This window comes from Motacilla alba, chromosome 21 (assembly GCF_015832195.1).
Source record: "Motacilla alba alba isolate MOTALB_02 chromosome 21, Motacilla_alba_V1.0_pri, whole genome shotgun sequence".
Taxonomy (NCBI): Eukaryota; Metazoa; Chordata; class Aves; order Passeriformes; family Motacillidae; genus Motacilla; species Motacilla alba.
The window spans coordinates 5,000,020-5,019,354 of record NC_052036.1 but is presented as its reverse complement, the minus strand read 5'-3'; the positions used below and the strand labels follow the sequence as shown (position 1 = coordinate 5,019,354).

The following is a 19,335-nucleotide window of genomic DNA, read 5'->3' as shown; positions in this document are numbered from 1 at the left end:
TTGTACTGTGGGGGGAAGGAGTTGCACTTTGATGATCCAACTGGGTATTCTCTGGATGGGGCTTGTCAGAAACAACGGCCCACTTTGAAAATTTGAAAAGGTTTATTAAACCTTAACAAAAATACAACCAAGGACTACAAAAGGAAGAATTTGCAGCGCTGGGAAGTGCCCTCGTGGACCCCATGTGGCTGGTTCATCCTCAAGATGGATGCTCAGTCTTTTACACCCCTGGGGCTGCATCAGCCAGCCCTGGCCCTTCCCAAAGTCTGTCAGTCAGCTCTTCTTTGCCTTTATCGATGGAGACTGCTTTGTAACTTGATTGGAGATCAGGTGTTGCCATGCTGCACCAAGCTTTTCCATTCCCAACTGCTCCAGGTAAGGGACAGATGTGCACGCCTTCTTCTCACCTGTCCCGGACAGCCCTGGCTGTCTGATGGTCACAATACAGGGGGGGAAAGGGAACTACGGGGAGAACAGAGGACATCTAAACTACACTAACATAACTATACATCACTAAAGCTTTTCTTAATATTAACACAATAGTTATCTTCTAATTGTGAGAGCTAATCATCTCATTATCCACCTATAACAGGGCTGAAGGGACCCTCCAGACACGCCTAGAGCCGCGTGTGAGCCGCCCCGCGGTCGGGAGCCGCCTGCTCCGCAGCGCGGGGCGGTGTCTGCGGGGGCCGGGCCCGTCCCGGGGCCGCCCCGCTGCGGCCGCACTCCATGGGCGGCGATGGGGCCGCGCCGGGCGCTGCTCCTGGAGCCCATCCCGGCGCTGATCCCGGTGTTGATCCCCGCGCTGATCGGCGTCACGGCCGGGCGGGTGAGCGGGGCCGGGCGGGGCGGGGGCGCTGCTCCCGGGATGCTGGAGCGGGATGCTGCTCCCGGGGTGCTGCTCCCGGGGTGCTGCTCCCGGGGTGCTGCTCCAGGGGTGCTGGAGCGGGATGCTGCTCCAGAGGCGCTGTTCCCGGGATGCTGCTCCAGAGGCGCTGCTCCAGGGGTGTTGCTCCCGGGATGCTGGAGCAGGGCCGGGCGGGGCAAGGGCGCTGCTCCAGAGGCGCTGCTCCCGGGGTGCTGCTCCCGGGATGCTGGAGCGGGGCCGGGCAGGGCAGGGGTGCCGCTCCCGGGATGCTGCTCCAGAGGCGCTGCTCCCGGGATGCTACTCCAGGGGTGCTGCTCCAGGGGCGCTGCTCCCGGGATGCTGCTCCAGAGGCGCTGCTCCAGGGGTGCTGCTCCAGGGGTGCTGCTCCCGGGATGCTGCTCCCGGGGCGCTGCTCCAGGGGCGCTGCTCCCGGGGTGCTGCTCCCGGGATGCTGCTCCAGAGGCGCTGCTCCAGGGGTGCTGCTCCCGGGATGCTGTTCCAGGGGTGTTGCTCCCGGAATGCTGGAGCAGGGCCGGGCGGGGCAAGGGCGCTGCTCCAGGACCGCTGCTCCCGGGGTGCTGCTCCCGGGATGCTGGAGCGGGGCCGGGCAGGGCAGGGGTGCTGCTCCCGGGATGCTGGAGCGGGGCCGGGCAGGGCAGTGGTGCTGCTCCCGGGATGCTGGAGCGGGGCCGGGCAGGGCAGGGATGCTGCTCCCGGGATGCTGGAGCGGGGCCGGGCAGGGCAGGGATGCTGCTCCCGGGATGCTGGAGCGCTGCAAAGCATCCGCCCCGGGGGAAACGCGGGCGGGCATCGCCTGGTGATGCCGCTCTGGAGGCAGCGTCTCACTGCCGTGTGTGCCGTCCATTTGTCACCTGTCCGCCCCTTGTCGCTAGTCTGTCCCTTGTCACCCGTCCCTTGTCTCCTGTCTGTTCCTTGTCACCTCTGCGCCCCTGGGCTTGGGCTGGATTCACCGTGATCTCCACAGCAATCTCAAGTCCCTCTCTTAAAACTTCAAAGCTCAGCCTTTGTCTGTGCTGTTGTTACTTCTTGGCTTCCCAAAGGAATGACTAATAGTTTTTCCTGGATTTTCAGCGGAAATAGTTGATTTTGCAGACTTATTTGAATGTTTGTAAGAACCATGGTGAGCATCCTGGCGAGTGCAGAGTGCAAGCCCATATCTACACGACATTGTTTACGCAGCAAGAACTTGCTGCGCTCCGTTGGTTCCCTAGAACTCTTCGCTGTTTAAAGAGAAAAGCCTTTCCATTTGCAGTGAATATCTGGTGTGCTGCAGCTGTTCCTGTTCCCCTTCACTGCAGCAGTGACTGTCCTGCTCCATACCCAGCTGCTGCAGCGCTGTTGGGCAGTGAGGGTTTGTAACTGTGCCAGCCAAAGAGCTCAGTGGGATCTGTTTCTGTGCAGGTGTATGGACAGCACTTTCCTGTCTGCTTTTGAAATGTTCAGGATTGTGAAGATAAATATGGAAATGTTGCTGTGATGTCCAGGTCACTGTGTTCTTATGGGATATTTATGTTATTTACACGTTTATTTAATCATAGGAATTTAGGCTGGATAAGACAAATCGAAATGAAATCAGGTGAGGATGTCAGAATGTGTATTGAACCTGGAATTACACTGTGGTCTTTTAAGGACTGTGGGGTGCTACAGTGAGCTGATAATATATTAAAATAATCATTTTAACTGTTTCTCACTAATTTTTAATTCAGCTCTGGTTTTAAGGTGAGAGTGTTTTGAACCTGATTTACTGGACAGTGGATGGGATACAGCAGATAGAGAAGGGACAGTCTCAGAACTGCAGCAGAACTTATCACCAGAATTTAAGTTTGTCATGTTTCATGCTGAGCAAGGGGCTTTGGTTCAAAAGGAATTAGCTCTCTTCTCACTCTAAACACGACTGAAACATAATGATGGAAACAATGACAGAAACTTTCAGCATCACTTTTTGCACTGTGAGGAAATAAGGAAAATCTTATATGTAGAGTTAGTAAAACAAACACAGTAGTTTCAGTAATACCACACCTGCCACAGAGCTGGAAAAAAACCCCATGCCTGTTATATCAATTTTTAACAGTGACTTGTTACAGAAAACTTACTTTATTTTTCAGGGAGACAAACTGGCAAAGCAATAGTTCTTGAGTGACACTACTTCTTTGGTTTTTTCTCATTCATCTGGAAGTCTCTGAAAGTTCCCAGCCTCAGTCTCTGTGTTAGACACAGGAACTGGACATTATTTTTGCCATTTTGAACAATTGCATCACCAAGGTTATCAGTAATAGCCTGAAGTTTTTAAAGAGAAGAACTGGTGAAATACATATGTTTTTCCAAATACATATGTAATAAAATATACCTTGTCTTCCTACAAACTTGGACTTCTATAATTTTTGCCTGTTGTGAGCAGCTTCCATATTCTGTGCATCCCCCTGCTTTGTCATTCTGGGAAGATGTTTTCATATTCTGCTGGTGAGTGGCACTGAAGCAGAGCTCCTGGCAGTCAGCACAGACAGTTTTCTCAGAGAGGGGGATGGTGAACTGTGAATCTCTTGGTGTGGGGCTGTGCAAGGACCCCTGCTTTACAGAAGTAAAGTGTGATATAAGATGGGAGAATAATTCACATAATGGACCATAATCTTTGAGAGATGGGCAGCACAGCAGCTTTAAAGAAGCTTTATAGTTTGAGTAAAGTTGGTATGGCCTCAGCTGATACAACTCCAGCTGATTTGGGTGATGTTATCTGGTAACTAAACTTCAATGGAATTTTTTTTTTAATGAGAAGTTTCAATATTTTAGACAGAATTCTGTTTTTTCCTGCCTCCAGTAGGTCTGGTAGCTCAGCAAATAGTGTCTCTGTACCTCAAGTCCTTTCCATAGAAACAGATTTTACAACAGAGACCTCAGTGACTTCATTGTGGTTTCACATGCGTGAGGAACATTGTACACAAATGCAGTTCCTCTTCAGACTCCTCTGACTGACAGCTTGAGTTTGAAGGCAAATGTATGAAAAGGAGATCAATAGAAATGTAGACATGTGAATTAGGATTAAAATACAAAGGAGATCAATAGAAATGTAGACATGTGAATTAGGATTAAAATACGTGCTTATATATCTTTGTTTAAATGCCCTTGAGTGAAAATGAGTGTTATATGAACAGATTTATATAGAATCATCCGTTATATCAACATGTTTTATTTTTATTATTTAAGATACTTAAATTTAATTACACATAAAGCCCTTTCAGTTGGTGTGGAGATTACTGGCAGCCTACTCCTCTCCAGGGACTAATTATGTCACCTGTGTAGTAATATCTGTAGTGCAAACAGGAAAATGATCCAAACAATGCAGGAACTCCAGAGAGTCTGGAGTCACTGACTTTGTGTTTGTAACCTCTTAGTTATTGCTTAATGCAGAGGCATTGCAAAAATCTCCCCAGTGAGTTATGAAGTCAAAGGCAAACATAGTTTACCCATTTCTATGCCAAAATGTATTGCTTAATTTGATATGCAGAGAGCCAGACTAAATTTCATGTTTAAGAGTGTTTGTGCCTCTACTGATAGACAGATGAGCCATTTTATTTCTTCTTGCACGTGTTAAATTAAATGAACTCTTCCAAAGTCTTAATTTTGTCCTTATAAATTTCTTATAAATCAGCTGCCATTAGACTGTGCTACCTAGACTGAGAAGTTCTGAGCATGCAGCATCAGGTTAGTTTCCCTTCACACAATCTGCTTGTGGAACACTGAACCACAGTAAAAACAGGATAAAATAAGCTCTTGTGAGAGATGCAAACACTAACAAAATGCAAAGATTGTGAAACAGAATCTGCCCTCTACTCATCAGTCTTTCCGTCCAAAGCAGCCAATGCATCTGGATGCCAGACAGAGATCTTATATGGCCCAGCTCAGGCTTTAGGATTGGTGACATTGCTAGGAAATTGGGGGCTAAATGAATTGAATAATGACTGAATTAAATGAACTAAATGAATTGAATCCTTCCAGGGCAAACCAAGCTGAGCACGTGTGTGTGGCTGCGCGTGTGTAAATTGTGTCTCAGCCAGTCACAGCTCCCTTTCAGTTTTCCATTATGTTCTTTGAGGACATTTGGGAAGAAATTGTCAATTACAAGTCACTGAGAGCCACAGCTCATCAGATAAAATTTCAGGGAGATTGTATCAGACAGTAGAGAGATTCCTCCAAGCACAACTTCGGAGAAACAGGTGTGAACCCAGCAGCCAACAGGTTTTCCTGTGTCTGCAGCTCACAGGGCAGGATCTACAACAGACAGGGAAGAGCATGACATAAGAACTTTTTTTTTTTGGCCAGGAAGCCTCACCAGCAGGGTTGTTTGTGATGTGGTTTATAGTATTTCTCCTTTTTTCCCCCCATGTCTGCTCTTGCAGTGAAGCCTTATGTTTTGAAAAGGCTCTCAATTGCTTGTTTTAATGAAGTTGATCATAGTGACTACAAAAATGGGATGACAAGTCTTGATCTTTCCTCTTCTAATAAAAAAGTAACTTAATGAAAAAAATTTTTGATGAGAGCAGAGCCCTTTTCTCCTTCAAATTTTAGTGTCAGCTCAAGTTTGCAAACAGGATGACTTATCATTGTCCATCCTATGATATCTAGACTTTTCTCTGTCTTCACATTCTCAGAAAAGGGTTTTTTTTGACACTGACCACTGAGTAGGTTGACAAAATCCTGTTTCTGATTACAGCTAAATAAGAGGTAGACTATTCCAATGAGCTGCATAATAAAATGTTGAATTCCCTTTAAGCAATTGCTGAGGGTGGGAAACATTAATCTCCTTTTGTCAGTAATGTGAAGACACAATAGATACTCAACATGTTTTTCTGTAAGGCGGAAGGATATTTTCATTACCGGCCTCCCAAGAGCTTGTTCCTGTTTTGATTTCTCATTTTAGTAATGATTCCTCTAAATGTGTGTAGATTATGCATGGAGCAATCTCTTCAGGCTGCAATGATGCCTTAAAGCTGAGCAGTGTCACATCCTTTTTTAACAGTGCCTTTTTGGCCTAGCAGGAAACTCCTACGCTTGTCCTACCTAACAGGAGCCTTGTTTAAGTGAGTGCATTTTTCCCTTTGAAAATTGTCAGTAAGTCATCAAATAATTTGACACTTGTTCATTGAAGGCATTGAGCTGTGCTGATCAGTGTGAGCTGAAATTAGGCACCCTGTATTTCATGGTTGTCTCTAATGCATTCAACCTGCATATTTGTCTGCACCTGCTGCTTCTCAGAAGCAGCCGTGCAGCTTTTGGAGACATCATTTTCAAAACATCAAGGCCTTTCTTGCTCAGGAAGGAATCACAGAGTATCTGGAAAGATAAAAGCCTTTTTCCCTTTTCTTTGGAAAGATTGACTGAAGTTTTTGAGCCACTTTGCAGTAAATGTTTCTCCCACAAACTCACAGGTAGGAATTCAGTTTCTCTGGTGTCTTGTCAGGTGTCTGAGCCATGGCAGCTGAGGTTAAGGCACTCAGCCCTTTGGTTTGGGGGATGCAGTAGTGATGGGGTGTGATGGGTGTAAATGTTTCTCCTACAAACCCACAGGCAGGAATTGAGGTTTCTCTGGTGTTTTGTCAGCTGTTGTCTGAGCCATGGCAGCTGAGGATAAGGCACTCAGCCCTTTGGTTTGGGGGATGCAGTAGTGATGGGGTGTGATGCTAATCCATAGTTCCACTGCACTCTTTTGAACCTAAAACCTGGAGAAATCACTTTGTTTGTGGTGGTGGATCTTCGGATACAAAGGAACCTCAAAACAGTCACATGCAGCTCCCTAGCTGTTCATGGCCCTGCAGGCTCTTGGCATCTGCTGTGTGCTGCTTCACTGGAGCTACTCTGGTGCCTTGGAGAGGAAGGTGCTTGTAATTGCACTGGTCTTTAGATACTTGTCTCTTTTGAGTCTCTAATTCAGGATCAGAATGGACTTGTGACTCATGACTTCCCCTTGATTTCTCCTAGGAATACTCATTGCCTTACACACCACAGCTTGCACAATGCAACAATCCCAGCACTGAATTCTATGATGAAGAACTTAATAAATGCTGCAGCCAGTGCCCTCCAGGTAGGTTATAATTCAAACTATTGCTTTACACAGCCAAATTCACTCCGTTTTCAGATGATCATAGTGTATTTTGATTCCTTATACATCTAAAGTGCATCAGATTTTTGCTGTTGTAATGCATTCTTCCTCAACAAAGACTACAAAACACTATGACTGCAAAACACCTGCAAAAGAGACACATTGTCCATCAGAACTGGAATTCTCCTACAAGGTTAATGGGGCTGGGACTCACCAGGAGGTAGGTTCTGAGCTTGTGGAAGCACAGCTCTGCATGAAGTTTTCATTAAAGTAATTAAAGTAATTTTAGTCAACATTGGAGGGGAAGCAACAGCTCACTAAGGGAATTGCAAAAAGTAGGCAACACAGACCCTAGCCCACTAATAAATATATATTGTAAAACAGGACATGAAGTAAGGCTTGGTTTCTGTACTATGATAATATCACTTATCTGAGCTGGCATGTCTTACACTCCAGGGGTGACTATAAGTGACCTGTAGTTAGACAAAGTTTTTGTCAGTGGGCTTTGGTTGTTTTTTTTTGGGGGGGGATAGTAATGTTCTTTGGAGATTTTGGTCATAGCGTTTTTGCAACAAGTTGCAACTATATTATTATATTAGATAAAGAAAAAAACCTGCCTTTTTTTTCTCATTACATGCTGAGCGAAGAAAATTTGTCTCCGTAAATGCTGAGTGTCTGTCAGGTCCGGAAGTTTAAACAGGAAATCAGTATTTGCTGAAACAGCTGCAGTTTCTTGAATAAACTGAAATTATCTAGATAGATCTGCCAAACTTCCTTTGTTCATGACAGATGAAAGATGATAATTCATAAGTAAACCTTTTCAGTTGTGTTATGTTGTGTTCAGTGAATCAGCCTAGATCATTAGCAGGATAGAGGATGCAGAATGTAAAGCTTTAATTAAGTACAGGGAAAAACAAAGTCTTTGGAAGTAATTAATTTGGTGCACCTCCAGGGCCTCTTCTTTTGCAAAACAGACTCTCTAAGCACCTCTAAAAATTTTTCAGTGTAATTCCTGCTTTCTGAGTATGTTTCCCAGGATATTTTTGTAAAGAATATGACACATTGACTTTTATCTTCTTTCTCCTTTCACATGAAAGGGAAATGGCAATTGAAGTGTTTTCTCCAAAATTAATGTTGGAACTCACACTTACCTGCTCCCATCACTGTACTAAATGTAAGGAATAGTACAAACTCTGCTGGTGGAGACAAGCTTTGGAGAAACTAGCTGTGATAGTTTTGACTTTGGAATGCCAGTTATCGTGGTGGGAAGCAGGTGCAGGTCAGAGTTCCACAGCTCTCCTGGAGAAGTGTCCTTCAAAGGGTGTCCTGGTGGCACAGGCACATCTGCACTCTCACTGAGTGACTTCTGCTCGTTGTATGCTCAGGTGACACAGAAGGAGGGACGGAGTGGGGTTCCACGGAGAATCTTTGTCGCCACATTTCTCATCACAGAGAAAAGCAAGGCAAAACTTCCCAAGAAATTTCTGGGTTTCACATTCTCTGAACCTCAGAGAAAGAAAAAACAATTCTTATCTCATTTGCTGCTCCTGTGTTTGTTCACAAGTGGAGTGCATTGTGGAAGATTGTTTACCTGAAGGGAATTGGTAATTGGGTTCTGGTGTGAGTGTTTTGATTCATTGACCAATTGGAACTGGGCAGTTGAGTGCTTGGCATATTCAGTTTAGAGGTAATGTAATATAGTATAGAATAATATAGTGTGATAAAGTAATTAATTAGCCTTCTGATAAGATGGAGTCAGATGCATTATTCTCTCCCCCTTGTCGTGGGCAAAAATATCTACTATAAATCTTTATTAGGCTTCTGCTGTGAAGGAGTCCAGGGATGAGGAGACTCTCACACTCTGGGTGGAAGGGAGGGAGCTCACCCTCTCGATGGAAGGGAGGGAGCTCCAGATTGTCAGAGCTACTGGGTTATAGGGGGAAGGCAGGGGCTGGGGTAGAGCACCAGGATGAATGGGCTCAGGGCACAGGGGTGGAGCAAGGGGGAAGGCCAAGGGGGTGCAGAGAATTTGTTTGTAATGGAAAGGCATGCTGGGGGAAGACTTTTTCCTCCCCATAACAAGGGAGGTTAAAGCCTTAGGGGTTTTCCCTCCAGGGGAGTGTTGTGGACTCCTTCCCCCTTAGCCCATCGGCCTCCACAGCCAGTAGGTTCAGAAATTCCCTGCTTGGCTCTGCTAGGGCTGGCTGGAGAGGTGAGGGAGAAAGAGTGGGCTCGTGGCCCTTTCATAGTGACAAGTGGTGTGTCACTCTTGTGCCAAGAATGACACAGGAACAGGCGAGAGGCAGTGTTGTAGAAAGAGCAAAGAAGGCTTTATTCAAGAGAACCGTGTGGTTTTTATAGAGTGATCCCATACATTCTATTTGATTGGCTAGTGAACAAAAACACCTTCTTCACACACTGTCCTTGAGAAGAACAGAGAGACAAAGTAGAAAAACGCCACCTGCAGATTGTTTGTACTTAACAAGTTATCACATCCTTACAACTCCCTAAAAATTCTCACAAGCCGCTGTGAGAAACGCTTGCTGTTTCTCTCTCTCTGTCCCATGGCACCCACAGTGGTGAAGTTCTAATTCAGGCCTGTTTGTCATGTTACTTGATTTGCCCTCTCCACTCACTGCCTGTGATAGCAGTAAGGGTCTCATCAGGGACATCATTCTGGCATGTGCCTGACTTTGGTTGTGAAACACCTCCATGTGTTCACCCCAAAACAGCTTCTGCCAAGGTAAAATATTTGGCCTTTGTATTGTGGTAGCTGCACCTAAGTATGTGCTGAGGGGGTTTGTTTTGCCTTGTTTTGAATGTGTCTGGAATCCACTGAACTGATTGTAGGAAAAGGGTCAAACATGGATGGACATAAATCAGACTTTACCTGCAGAGACATGCAGTCCTCTACATCAATGTATGGTGTATGATTCCAATCTGATAATGTCATTGAAGGGAAAGGATTCTACACCTCAGAATGAGACTTCATTCCTAGTGATCTTTTCCAGTGAGATGTTTTTCTCTGTTTTGGTTTGGGTTATTTCTCTTTTAACAGGTCAGTATAGGACAGGGAGCTGCAGTCACACCGTGGACACCAAGTGCAGCCCCTGCAGACCCAAAACGTACACAGCCATCTGGAATCATTCTCCACAGTGCTTTGCCTGCTCACCACCCTGCAGGAAAGGTAGGCTTGGATTAGTAAAGAGGCTTGCTCAAAGACTGCCTTGGTTTAACCTTGTCTCTTCTCCCAAGAAACCCAGGAGATTTTGTCAATCTCTTGTATAGTCCTCATGCTTTTGGAATGTGTAAGATTTAGGGATAGGAATCAAGGAAAAATCTTGCAGGGAGCCCTGGCCCTTTTTCTTTTTAAGTCCTGAAAATGAGATACCAATCTTATATTATTAAAAACTAAGGCACTACATCACAAAAATATTCCAAATGCCATCAGTAGAGTAAGCTCCTGCATATAACATCCCATCAAGAGACCTTATGACCTGACTTGGACACGGGTAAATGGATAATTGCATTTCCAGCATCCTGTCATTTCTCATTTTGTCTGCTGAAGTGACAACAGCAAACATGGGTTTATTTTGCAAAATAAACCTTGGTTTATTTTGCAAAGCAGCAGTCAGTGAGAGCACACTGATTCACTGAAGCAGCTTAACAGTACCTAAGGTAGAACATTGTACCAACACCTGTACTTTGGGCTAATAGATCACCTGCATTAATGAACTCATGCTGTTGTCCATCATTTCTAATGGAAACTGGTGTAGAACATTATGTTCTTGATCACTTGATTCACTGAGAAGGAAGTTTTAAGGATACAGTCTAAGTTGAAAGGACCTTTGGTCTCGTCTAAATAGATAATCTTACAAAGCTGGTTAATTACAATATGAAAATATCTGTAGTAAAATCTCCAAACACATTAAATACAGTGATCTGCACAGGCTGAAAATATCAGTGTGGCCCCCAGGTATGGCAGTGGTGAACACAAATGGCCCAGTTTGGGGTTATGACAAAATACAACACAACTGCAGGCACAGAGTTTTAAGTGTTCACTCTGCAGGTGCAAATTTCTCCTTGCCTAGAGAAAGAAAACTCTTCTGAAAATGCAGACATTGGGGCATATAACACATTTGGTTTATGGTGCTATACAAGCCCAAAACTTGTATGTGAACATCACCTCATGTTCACTCGAAACATTGCAGGCTGTGATTTTAAATGTTGTCAATGACATCTTGCTTTATTTTTGTTTTAAAACCAGGGCTTGTACAGAATCAAACGTGCACTAGGTCCCAGGACAGAATCTGTAGCTGCCCACCCCACAAGTACTGTGTTTCCAAGCTGGACGAGTACTGTGAAGTGTGTAGAACACACAAAAAATGCGGCAAAGGTTACCGGGTTTCCAGAAGAGGTAATTTGATTTTGAACACTCCGCTTACTGCACATTTATTCTGGCCTAATTCCCTATGGTTCTGCATTCCTTTTAGGGTTTATTTTTACATTCTTAGCAAGTGGGCACTAACCAGAGTAACAGTATTCTCCAGAGGTATATCCAAAGTGACAACATGTTGCAACTTCTTACTGTCATATATCATAAAGTTCCCAATCCAATTTAATCTTCATTTTGCTCTACTGGGTGATTTATTCTGTACAAGTGACTGAGATCCAAGACCGCTGAATCACTCCTTAAATCCTTGAAAAATGGCTTTAGGTGGAATTTTGGGTACAGTAAATAATGGTGACTCTATGCTGTCCTGCAGAATTGATCTGGTTTTATTAGTTGATGGAATCTACCACCCTGATAATACATCTGTCTCAAAACGATAACTCATTAAAAAATATTCAAAACACTAAACATTTAAAAAAAATTAGAAATCATTTTGAGAAGATGCAGAACTCAACAGTATGGTAGTCAGTCTGGTGAAAAGCTCAGCTTTGTCTGCAGCACCACATTTGAACCTTTAATGGCCCCAAACATACAACTGGGTAATCTTCTCTTTGGGCTGGGTACATCAGGTGAATGTCTTCTGTGACAGTTACACACTGCATTTTTGCACTGCTGCTGTATCACTGCTAGGATCTCCTGCAGACCCTGATTATTCATTGTTTCTCACCGGATAAGTAACTGGAGTTTTCCTCTTTGTTTAAAGGGACAGACAGCACAGACACAGAATGTGAACCTTGTCCTCCTGGCACGTTTTCCCCTGAGGAATCCTACAACACCAGCTGCATACCCCATACCATGTAAGCCAATGTTCTGTCCAACAGCAGCCTTAACTGTGCAGGGCTTTCTGCTGTTCCTAACTTCTATTTTTATCTCTTGCAGTTGTAAATCAGTGGCCATCCCTGGGAACAGCAGGAATGACACTGTTTGCAGTGACTCAGGAACAGCCACAGTTCTGCCTCACACCATTTTGAACCCACTTGTGACCCAAAGCCCAGCCTCCCACAAACCTGAAATAATAACTCAACCTGTCATGTTAAACTCTGTACCTGACCTATCCCACATCACTGGTGAGCTTTAACTCATTTAAAGTCACTTTTGTCTGCTCAGGAATCAAGCTTATATTTAGTTCTCAGTGTCTTTCCTAAACCAGTCACCTGTACCCAAGCAGAACCTCAGAAGAGCTCAATTAATTCAATGTGACACTGCTTGTAGTGAACTGCATTTTTACCTGTGCATCTGCACTACCCCAGTGCGTTCTATGGTCCTTGTAAATCTGGAAATATTTCTAAAAGCCCCCAAACTGGATTATACAAGGCATTTCCTGATAATTGCTGCCATAGCTGGTAGAAAAGGTTGTATCTTAAATTCTGGACTGAGGCAAACCTGAGCTGGTGAAAGGTCTGTGAGTCTTCTGTCAGCTTTTCCTGAGCCAGAAGGTGCTGACAGCATTCCTAGGTGTGGATGTGCTCTCTCCTGTTCACATCCAGATGGCAGAGATGTTTAGGAGCATTTTGAGCTACTTGGCCTTGTATGTGACAAACTCTGGCTTGCCCAGAGAAATACCTTTTGTGACCAAGGCCAAGTCTGTGACAGACCAAGTCTGTCCTCTTTTTCAGGAGAGGAGAATTTTCAGGAGAGGAACTTTTTCAGGAGAGGAGAATTCAGTTTTATGAAGTGGTGGTGACTGAAATGAGACCATGGTGTCTGACAATTGAGGCATCAAGTGTGAATATCAGACATACACAATACTTGTAAATTTAGCTTTTGTAGCAATGCACAGAAACTGCAAAACTATCTAATTTGATCCTTTGTTAGATCAAGCTGCTACATAATTTCTTTTTTTTTTTTTTTATTTTCAGGAGCAGTAGCCGGGCCATTGTTATTGGTCCTGATAATTGCTATTTTGGGGTATTGCTTAGTCTCAAAAAAAAAAGGTAAGATTCATGAAGTGAAAACGAGCAAATCTGTAAAAACTGTGAAGTGTTGCCTTATTTCCCATTAACCTGAGCCTGGTGGTTGACTGAAAGGAGTGTCTTAGAAGATGCCAGCTTTCTTCAAATCTGTCTTGTTCCTCAGATTTTAGGTAATCGTCTAAACACACAACAGCCTTGGAGTTGGACAACTGTGCAACAGTTGTGCTTCTGCTGAAGCTTGTTAACAATCTGGTACTTCATCATTTAAATATTAGACAATTTCAAGTGTTGTAATTAAACAGATATGAACATAGTTTATTGTCATCAATACCTTTATTGTCATCATACCTTTTCTCACTGACACTATACAAGAAGAATAATGAATTAGTGCCAAGGCTTCTCTTTGCTTCCTAGCTAAATTTAAGTCACAAAATTAATACAATACAGGTTTCAATGTGTTCAAACTGTGTAATAAATGTACATTTGAAGTTTATTCCAGGTGCAGGGATCACTCAACCTAGTTTAGGGTGCAGCTGTTGCAAATGGGACATGTTTGGGTGCTAATAAACTGTCTTTGCTCACTGGCAGCCCCTGTGTGCTCTGCAGCAGCTACAGAAGCAGACTTGGTGAGTGACCTCCCTTTCCATCTCTTCCATTTCTTTAAAAGTTATACAGAAATCATAAACTCTCACCTAATTACACGTAGAAGAAAACTGCAGAGCAGCAAGAAAACTGGAGTGAGAACAGGGTGGTTTGGACCCCAAGCTAGGGTGTAAGATGTACCTTATGTACCTTATATATCCCACAAAATGTCCCACCCTCTCTTTATGGGAGGCTGAAAACAGCAGTAAAACCCAGGTGGGCTTTTGATAACTAAATTTGACAGCCTTTGGTCCCTAAGTAGTCAGAGCATTGCTGTGGGTGCCTTCAGGAGATGGGTTCATTATGTTCAACCCCTAATGAGCTGTTATGGACTTTACTTGCAGCCATCACTATGCAAATGTAAATAATTATAGAATGGCTTGGATTGGAAGGGACATTAAAGCTCCTCTAGTTCCAATCATCAGTGGTTTCTTTAGCTGCCAAAATACTGACCAGTTCTTTGCTAGTGGGTTGCTTGGGGTTTTTGTTTGTTTGTTTGTTGGGTTTTTTGTTTTGGTTTGGTTTGGTTTTTAATATTAACATTTTGCATTTCTCTGTAAACGTTCCAGCCTTTTTCCCCTCCAGAAAAACTGTGTGACAAAAAAGTCAGAGATACAGAATTGCAGAACTCCAGGAGCTCAGAACAGGAACAACAGCATCTCTTGGAAACTTCTGGGTCCACCAGTAGTATCCTGAATCCAACTGGATCTGCAACCATCAGTGTAATAAGTAAAAAGAATTATGACAATAACAACTCAGGAGGATTTCAGCAGCAACATTCACCTCCTGAAGGTTGTAAATTCCAGAGTGGAGACAGACACAGCTCTGCAAGTTCAGGTAGTAATGATTCTGAATCATCCAGAACCTCTTGAAATGTATCAATTATGAGTGTTTTTAGCAGAAGTTTAAATGGCAGGATGAAACATCTGAGTCCTGTTCAGCAGAGAGAAAATTTAGTAACTTTTGAAAAGAAAAAATGATTGTTTTAAGTTGCCATCCTGAGACACTGAAGAGGGTTTCCTCAGTGGGCAAACAGGTATTTAGGGGCTAGGGGATCAGGTGGTTGGCACTTACCTGTGAGTTCAGGTAAGTTACCTGGGAGTAGAAGCCAAAGGGAGCAGTTACAAAAGAACATTGTCAAAAGCATTTGAAATGACAACAGGTGGACAAGGAATTGTTTGCAACCCAGGTCTCTGCATTCATTTTGGTAGCCTTTTTATTTCTGGGGAGATACGTGGATTTTATGGTACCAAAATGTCACAGAACCAACTCAACCAGCTTGACTAAATTACGTGAAGCAAAAAGATATTTAGTGTCTGTTTTAACTGTAAGTCAAAGAGCTGGGTAAAGAATCCAGCTGCCCTGTTCTGGTTTCATTCTTCTGTGTTTTGTGTTTATTTGGCAGAACATTCCGGCAGTGGAGGAACGCAGGTGAATGTGACGTGCATTGTTAAATTTTGTAGACCAGACTGCAGCTCCCAGTGCCCCGAGCAGCTCAGTTCACCTAGCAGGGATTGTGGGCACACTCCCAGCTGTTCCCCAGCAGGGGAAGAAACCCTCCTTTCAAAAGAAGAAAATGCCTTGAACAAAGAAACTGAAATTCACATTGCAGTGCAAAATGAGGGCAATTTACTTCAAGACTTACTTCCAGAAGAAAAGAAGGTTCCTCTGGGTATTCAAGATGCTGGGATGAAAACCAGTTAAAGGAAATTACAAATCATACGATGATTGACTGATATCAAACAGCCTCGTGTCCTATAAAACAAACATTATGGTAAATGTAGCTTTCTTACAGAGATTTGAAATTTCACATTAATATAGACACTGATGCTTTCAAGGTTTTTAGTGTCTTCTGTCGCTTTGCAGTTTAAAAGAAAAAGCATCGAGACTTTTAGAAATTGAATGGCCAACTCCTCCCTTTCTTCTGTGATACCCTAACAGGACCTTTATCAGACTTGAAAAGGAGTATTTTTCAAACTTTATGCCGTGAAGTTTTCTCCTGGGACTTCTTGTGCTGATGACTTTTATTCAAGGTCTGCCACGTGTGAAGAACATGGCTGTGACCAGCACTTCTAAGGGACTGGAGTTAAATTATCATTCTTTCAATGCTCAGGAATCATCCATTTGATTTGAATTTTAAAGCTATTGCATTTAGTTTCCTATCCCTTATCGCAGTTGTCATACTTTCCCTCATCTTCCTGGATATTTCTTTTATTATTACAGTTTGTTTTTTTCTCATTATCAGACCAAATTTCTTAAGTACATATAGGATATCAGGAAGTGAAATCTTTTACACAAGCTTTTTTTTACAACTAAAATTACAACTGTTACATCTAAACAACAGCATTTCATTGCCTGTACATAGTTCATTTTGTTTTAGAAGGGAAAACCTAGATTGAACTGCTGTTACCTTGGAGTAGGAAGTTCCTTTTGTTGACAACCTTACAGTTCGTCACCTTTGTGTCCTGGCTGAGGTAACATGTTTCCCCAATTGATCCTGACCTCATTTTTGAGGTAAACCATAAATCCTAAATATTTTCCCTGTGTTCGGTGACTATTAGAGCAGATCCCTGTGATTATCTTTGCCAGATAGCTCATTGCCCTCAGGTGGCACAGCATCATCTGTAATAAATGGAATTTCCTCAAACCTCAGAACCTGAAAATCCTGTTCTCCTTCGCTGCTTGATGATGCTGGAGCTCCAACCACCTCTTACAGAAAATTAGTGGAGGTTCTCCTTGAATGAAGTGGAGTGGAAGCCAATATTTAGGAACCCACTTCCCATAATTATATTTTACATCTGTGACTTAACTGTCAATTGTGGTGGCTGTGTTCAACCAGAATCTGCAATCCAGAGTCTGAATCCCATAGGAGTGAAGTCATACAGTGACACATAACCCTTGTCTTATGCCATAAAAACACGCTTGGACTATGTGATCCCTGAACGATCCTAATCTATCTTAAGACAGACACAGTGCTTATTTCTGAGGCCTGAGATGTAAAAGGATCTTTTGGAATAACATTGCTACAAAGGAGTACTCAAATACAAATTTTAAACTAAACTAAACTAAAAATACAAATTTTAAACTTCCACAAAAGCTATGGTATTATATAAGATGGAATTATTTCTGGGACTGACGAACAGGTCTGTAGTTCTATTATGAAGAAGCTTTTTGCAAATCTGTATTAAACTTCACTTGAAGGTATTTTTCAGGAAATACTTTGAAAATGGGCACTTTGAAACTACTCCAGAACTGAAGGATTTAGGCAAGAACCTAATTTTTCACAGCTCTTTGAACCTCTTGCTCTGGGATATTTCTGTCAGCCAATTTTTTCTCTGCCAGCTCCCACTATTGGGGCCATATTGAAGCAGCAAAGGAAGATTTTTGAAGACCTTTAAAAATATTAAAAAGGAGGATCCTGTTACAGTAGTTAATTTACTGAGTTTTCATATTAAGGAGCTGCCAGAGAGAAAATCCAAGTTTTATGTTGAAGTTGGAAAAATGAGCTTGTATTTGCATATTAAAAAAAAACAACCAAAGAAACCAAAACCAAACAACAAAAAACAGGCCCCAAAAGAAAAACATACATTTTCATAAATTCATGTATTCTCAAGTTTCCTGACCGCTTTATTAAACAAAATTCGGATTTCCAGTGTGGCTCTCTCCCTGCACAGGTAACCTAGCACAGCCCGCCAAGGGCGCTCCGCCAGGCTGGTACTGAGGAGCCGCTGCTCCTGCAGCCTGCGGGGCTCTGCTGAGAGGGGCTTTGCCTGAGAGGGGCTTTGCCTGCCTGCGAGGCTCTGCCTGAGAAGGGCTCTGCCTGCCTGAGAAGGGCCCTGGCTGAGAAGGGCTCTGCCGGCGGGAGGCTCTGCCTGCCTGAGAAGGGCTCTGCCTGCCTGCCTGCGAGGCTCTGCCTGAGAAGGGCTCTGCCTGCCTGCCTGCCTGCGGGGCTCTACCTGCCTGCGGGGCTCTGCCTGAGAAGGGCCCTGGCTGAGAAGGGCTCTGCCGGCGGGAGGCTCTGCCTGCGGGGTCTCTATCTGAGAGGGGCTCTGCCTGCCTGCGGGGTTCTGCCAGAGAGGGGCTCTGCCTCCGGGGTCTCTGCCGCTGCTCCTCTTCAGCCTGGCTGGCCCAAGGCCCCGCGGGGCCTCGAGCGCGTTCCGGCCCCAAACGCGCCCTGTTTGAGCCCATTTCCGTGAGGGGTTTGTCCATCTCCAAACCCGCCCTGTTTGAGCCCGTTTCCGTGAGGGGTTTGTCCATCTCCAAACCCGCCCCGTTTGAGCCCGTTTCCGTGAGGGGATGTCCCGACTCCAAACCCGCCCCGTTTGAGCCCGTTTCCGTGAGGGAATGTTCCAACTCCAAACCCGCCCCGTTTGAGCCCCTTTCCGTGAGGGAATGTCCCGACTCCAAACCCGCCCTGTTTGAGCCTATTTCCGTGAGGGGATGTCCCGACTCCAAACCCGCCCCGTTTGAGCCCGTTTCCGTGAGGGAATGTTCCAACTCCAAACCCGCCCCGTTTGAGCCCGTTTCCGTGAGGGGATGTCCCGACTCCAAACCCGCCCCGTTTGAGCCCGTTTCCGTGAGGGCGGCGCGGAGGCCTCGGTCCGGGCCCACCCCAGGGGCGTTACCGGGCCCCGCCTGCAGCGGGCGGTGCCGCCGCCCCATCGATCACTCGGCGCTCCCGCACTCGGGCGCACCCCCGCGACCGCCCGGCGCGCGCCCGCCGCCCCCCGCTCGCAGCGCAGCGCGGCGCAGGTGAGTCCGGGGCTCCCGGGCGGCTCCCGAGGTGGCCCCGAGGGGGTACGGGGGGAGGACTCGGGGCACCCCCGGCCCCGCCGCCTTTCCCTTCTGCGTCAGCCGCCGCTCCTCTGGTCCGGCTGAGGGGCCCCTCCCTGCCGCACGCCCCTCGCGGCGCCCCGCCCAGCCCCGGGGCGGGTGGGCGAGAGGGGCGTCCCCGGTGCGTCCCGGTGCCCGCGCCCGCCGCGGGGCGCGGAGTGCCGGGCTCCGCCGGGCGCGGGGGTCTGAGCCCGGCGGTGGGGCCTGGGGGTCCCTCAGGGCCTCCCCGCCCGGCGCGGGCCGTTCGCCGCCTCACGCTCCCCGGGGCTGCCGCGGGGTCCCTCCCGCTCCGCCGGGCAAGGTGACCTTTCGCTTCCTCCCGGCACGCGGTGCGAGCCCGCAGGGCTCCGCTGCCGATACACCGAGTCCCCGGAGCTCCTTCCCTCCCGGTTTTGGGTAAAGGGGTGCTGGAAGAGCCCCCCGCCCCTCCGACCGCTCCCGGGCACCTGTCCTGGCCCCCGCGCTCCGGGCCCGCTGTGTCTCCCCCTGCGGAGGATTGCATCCTTCTGTC

The 19,335-nt window shown here is 45.6% G+C and overlaps 2 protein-coding genes across 2 annotated transcripts in view; both read left to right on the top strand.

Moving 5' to 3' along the window:
* Nucleotides 1-739: 739 nt before the first annotated feature.
* Nucleotides 740-17,643, top strand: LOC119710543 (tumor necrosis factor receptor superfamily member 1B-like). The gene is made up of 10 exons (XM_038159752.1): nucleotides 740-829; nucleotides 6,863-6,965; nucleotides 10,042-10,170; nucleotides 11,251-11,400; nucleotides 12,140-12,233; nucleotides 12,316-12,503; nucleotides 13,296-13,370; nucleotides 13,938-13,975; nucleotides 14,561-14,828; nucleotides 15,397-17,643. Exons 1-10 carry the CDS (start codon nucleotides 740-742, stop codon nucleotides 15,693-15,695), a joined length of 1,434 nt encoding a protein of 477 aa, XP_038015680.1. The 3' UTR covers nucleotides 15,696-17,643.
* A 954-nt stretch (nucleotides 17,644-18,597) lies between these two features.
* VPS13D (vacuolar protein sorting 13 homolog D) overlaps nucleotides 18,598-19,335 on the top strand; it is a 100,545-nt gene continuing 99,807 nt past the window's right edge. The window contains exon 1 of the mRNA XM_038159798.1: nucleotides 18,598-18,743. The gene's annotated coding sequence lies outside the window, so the exon portion shown is untranslated. The remainder of the gene's footprint in view (nucleotides 18,744-19,335) is intronic.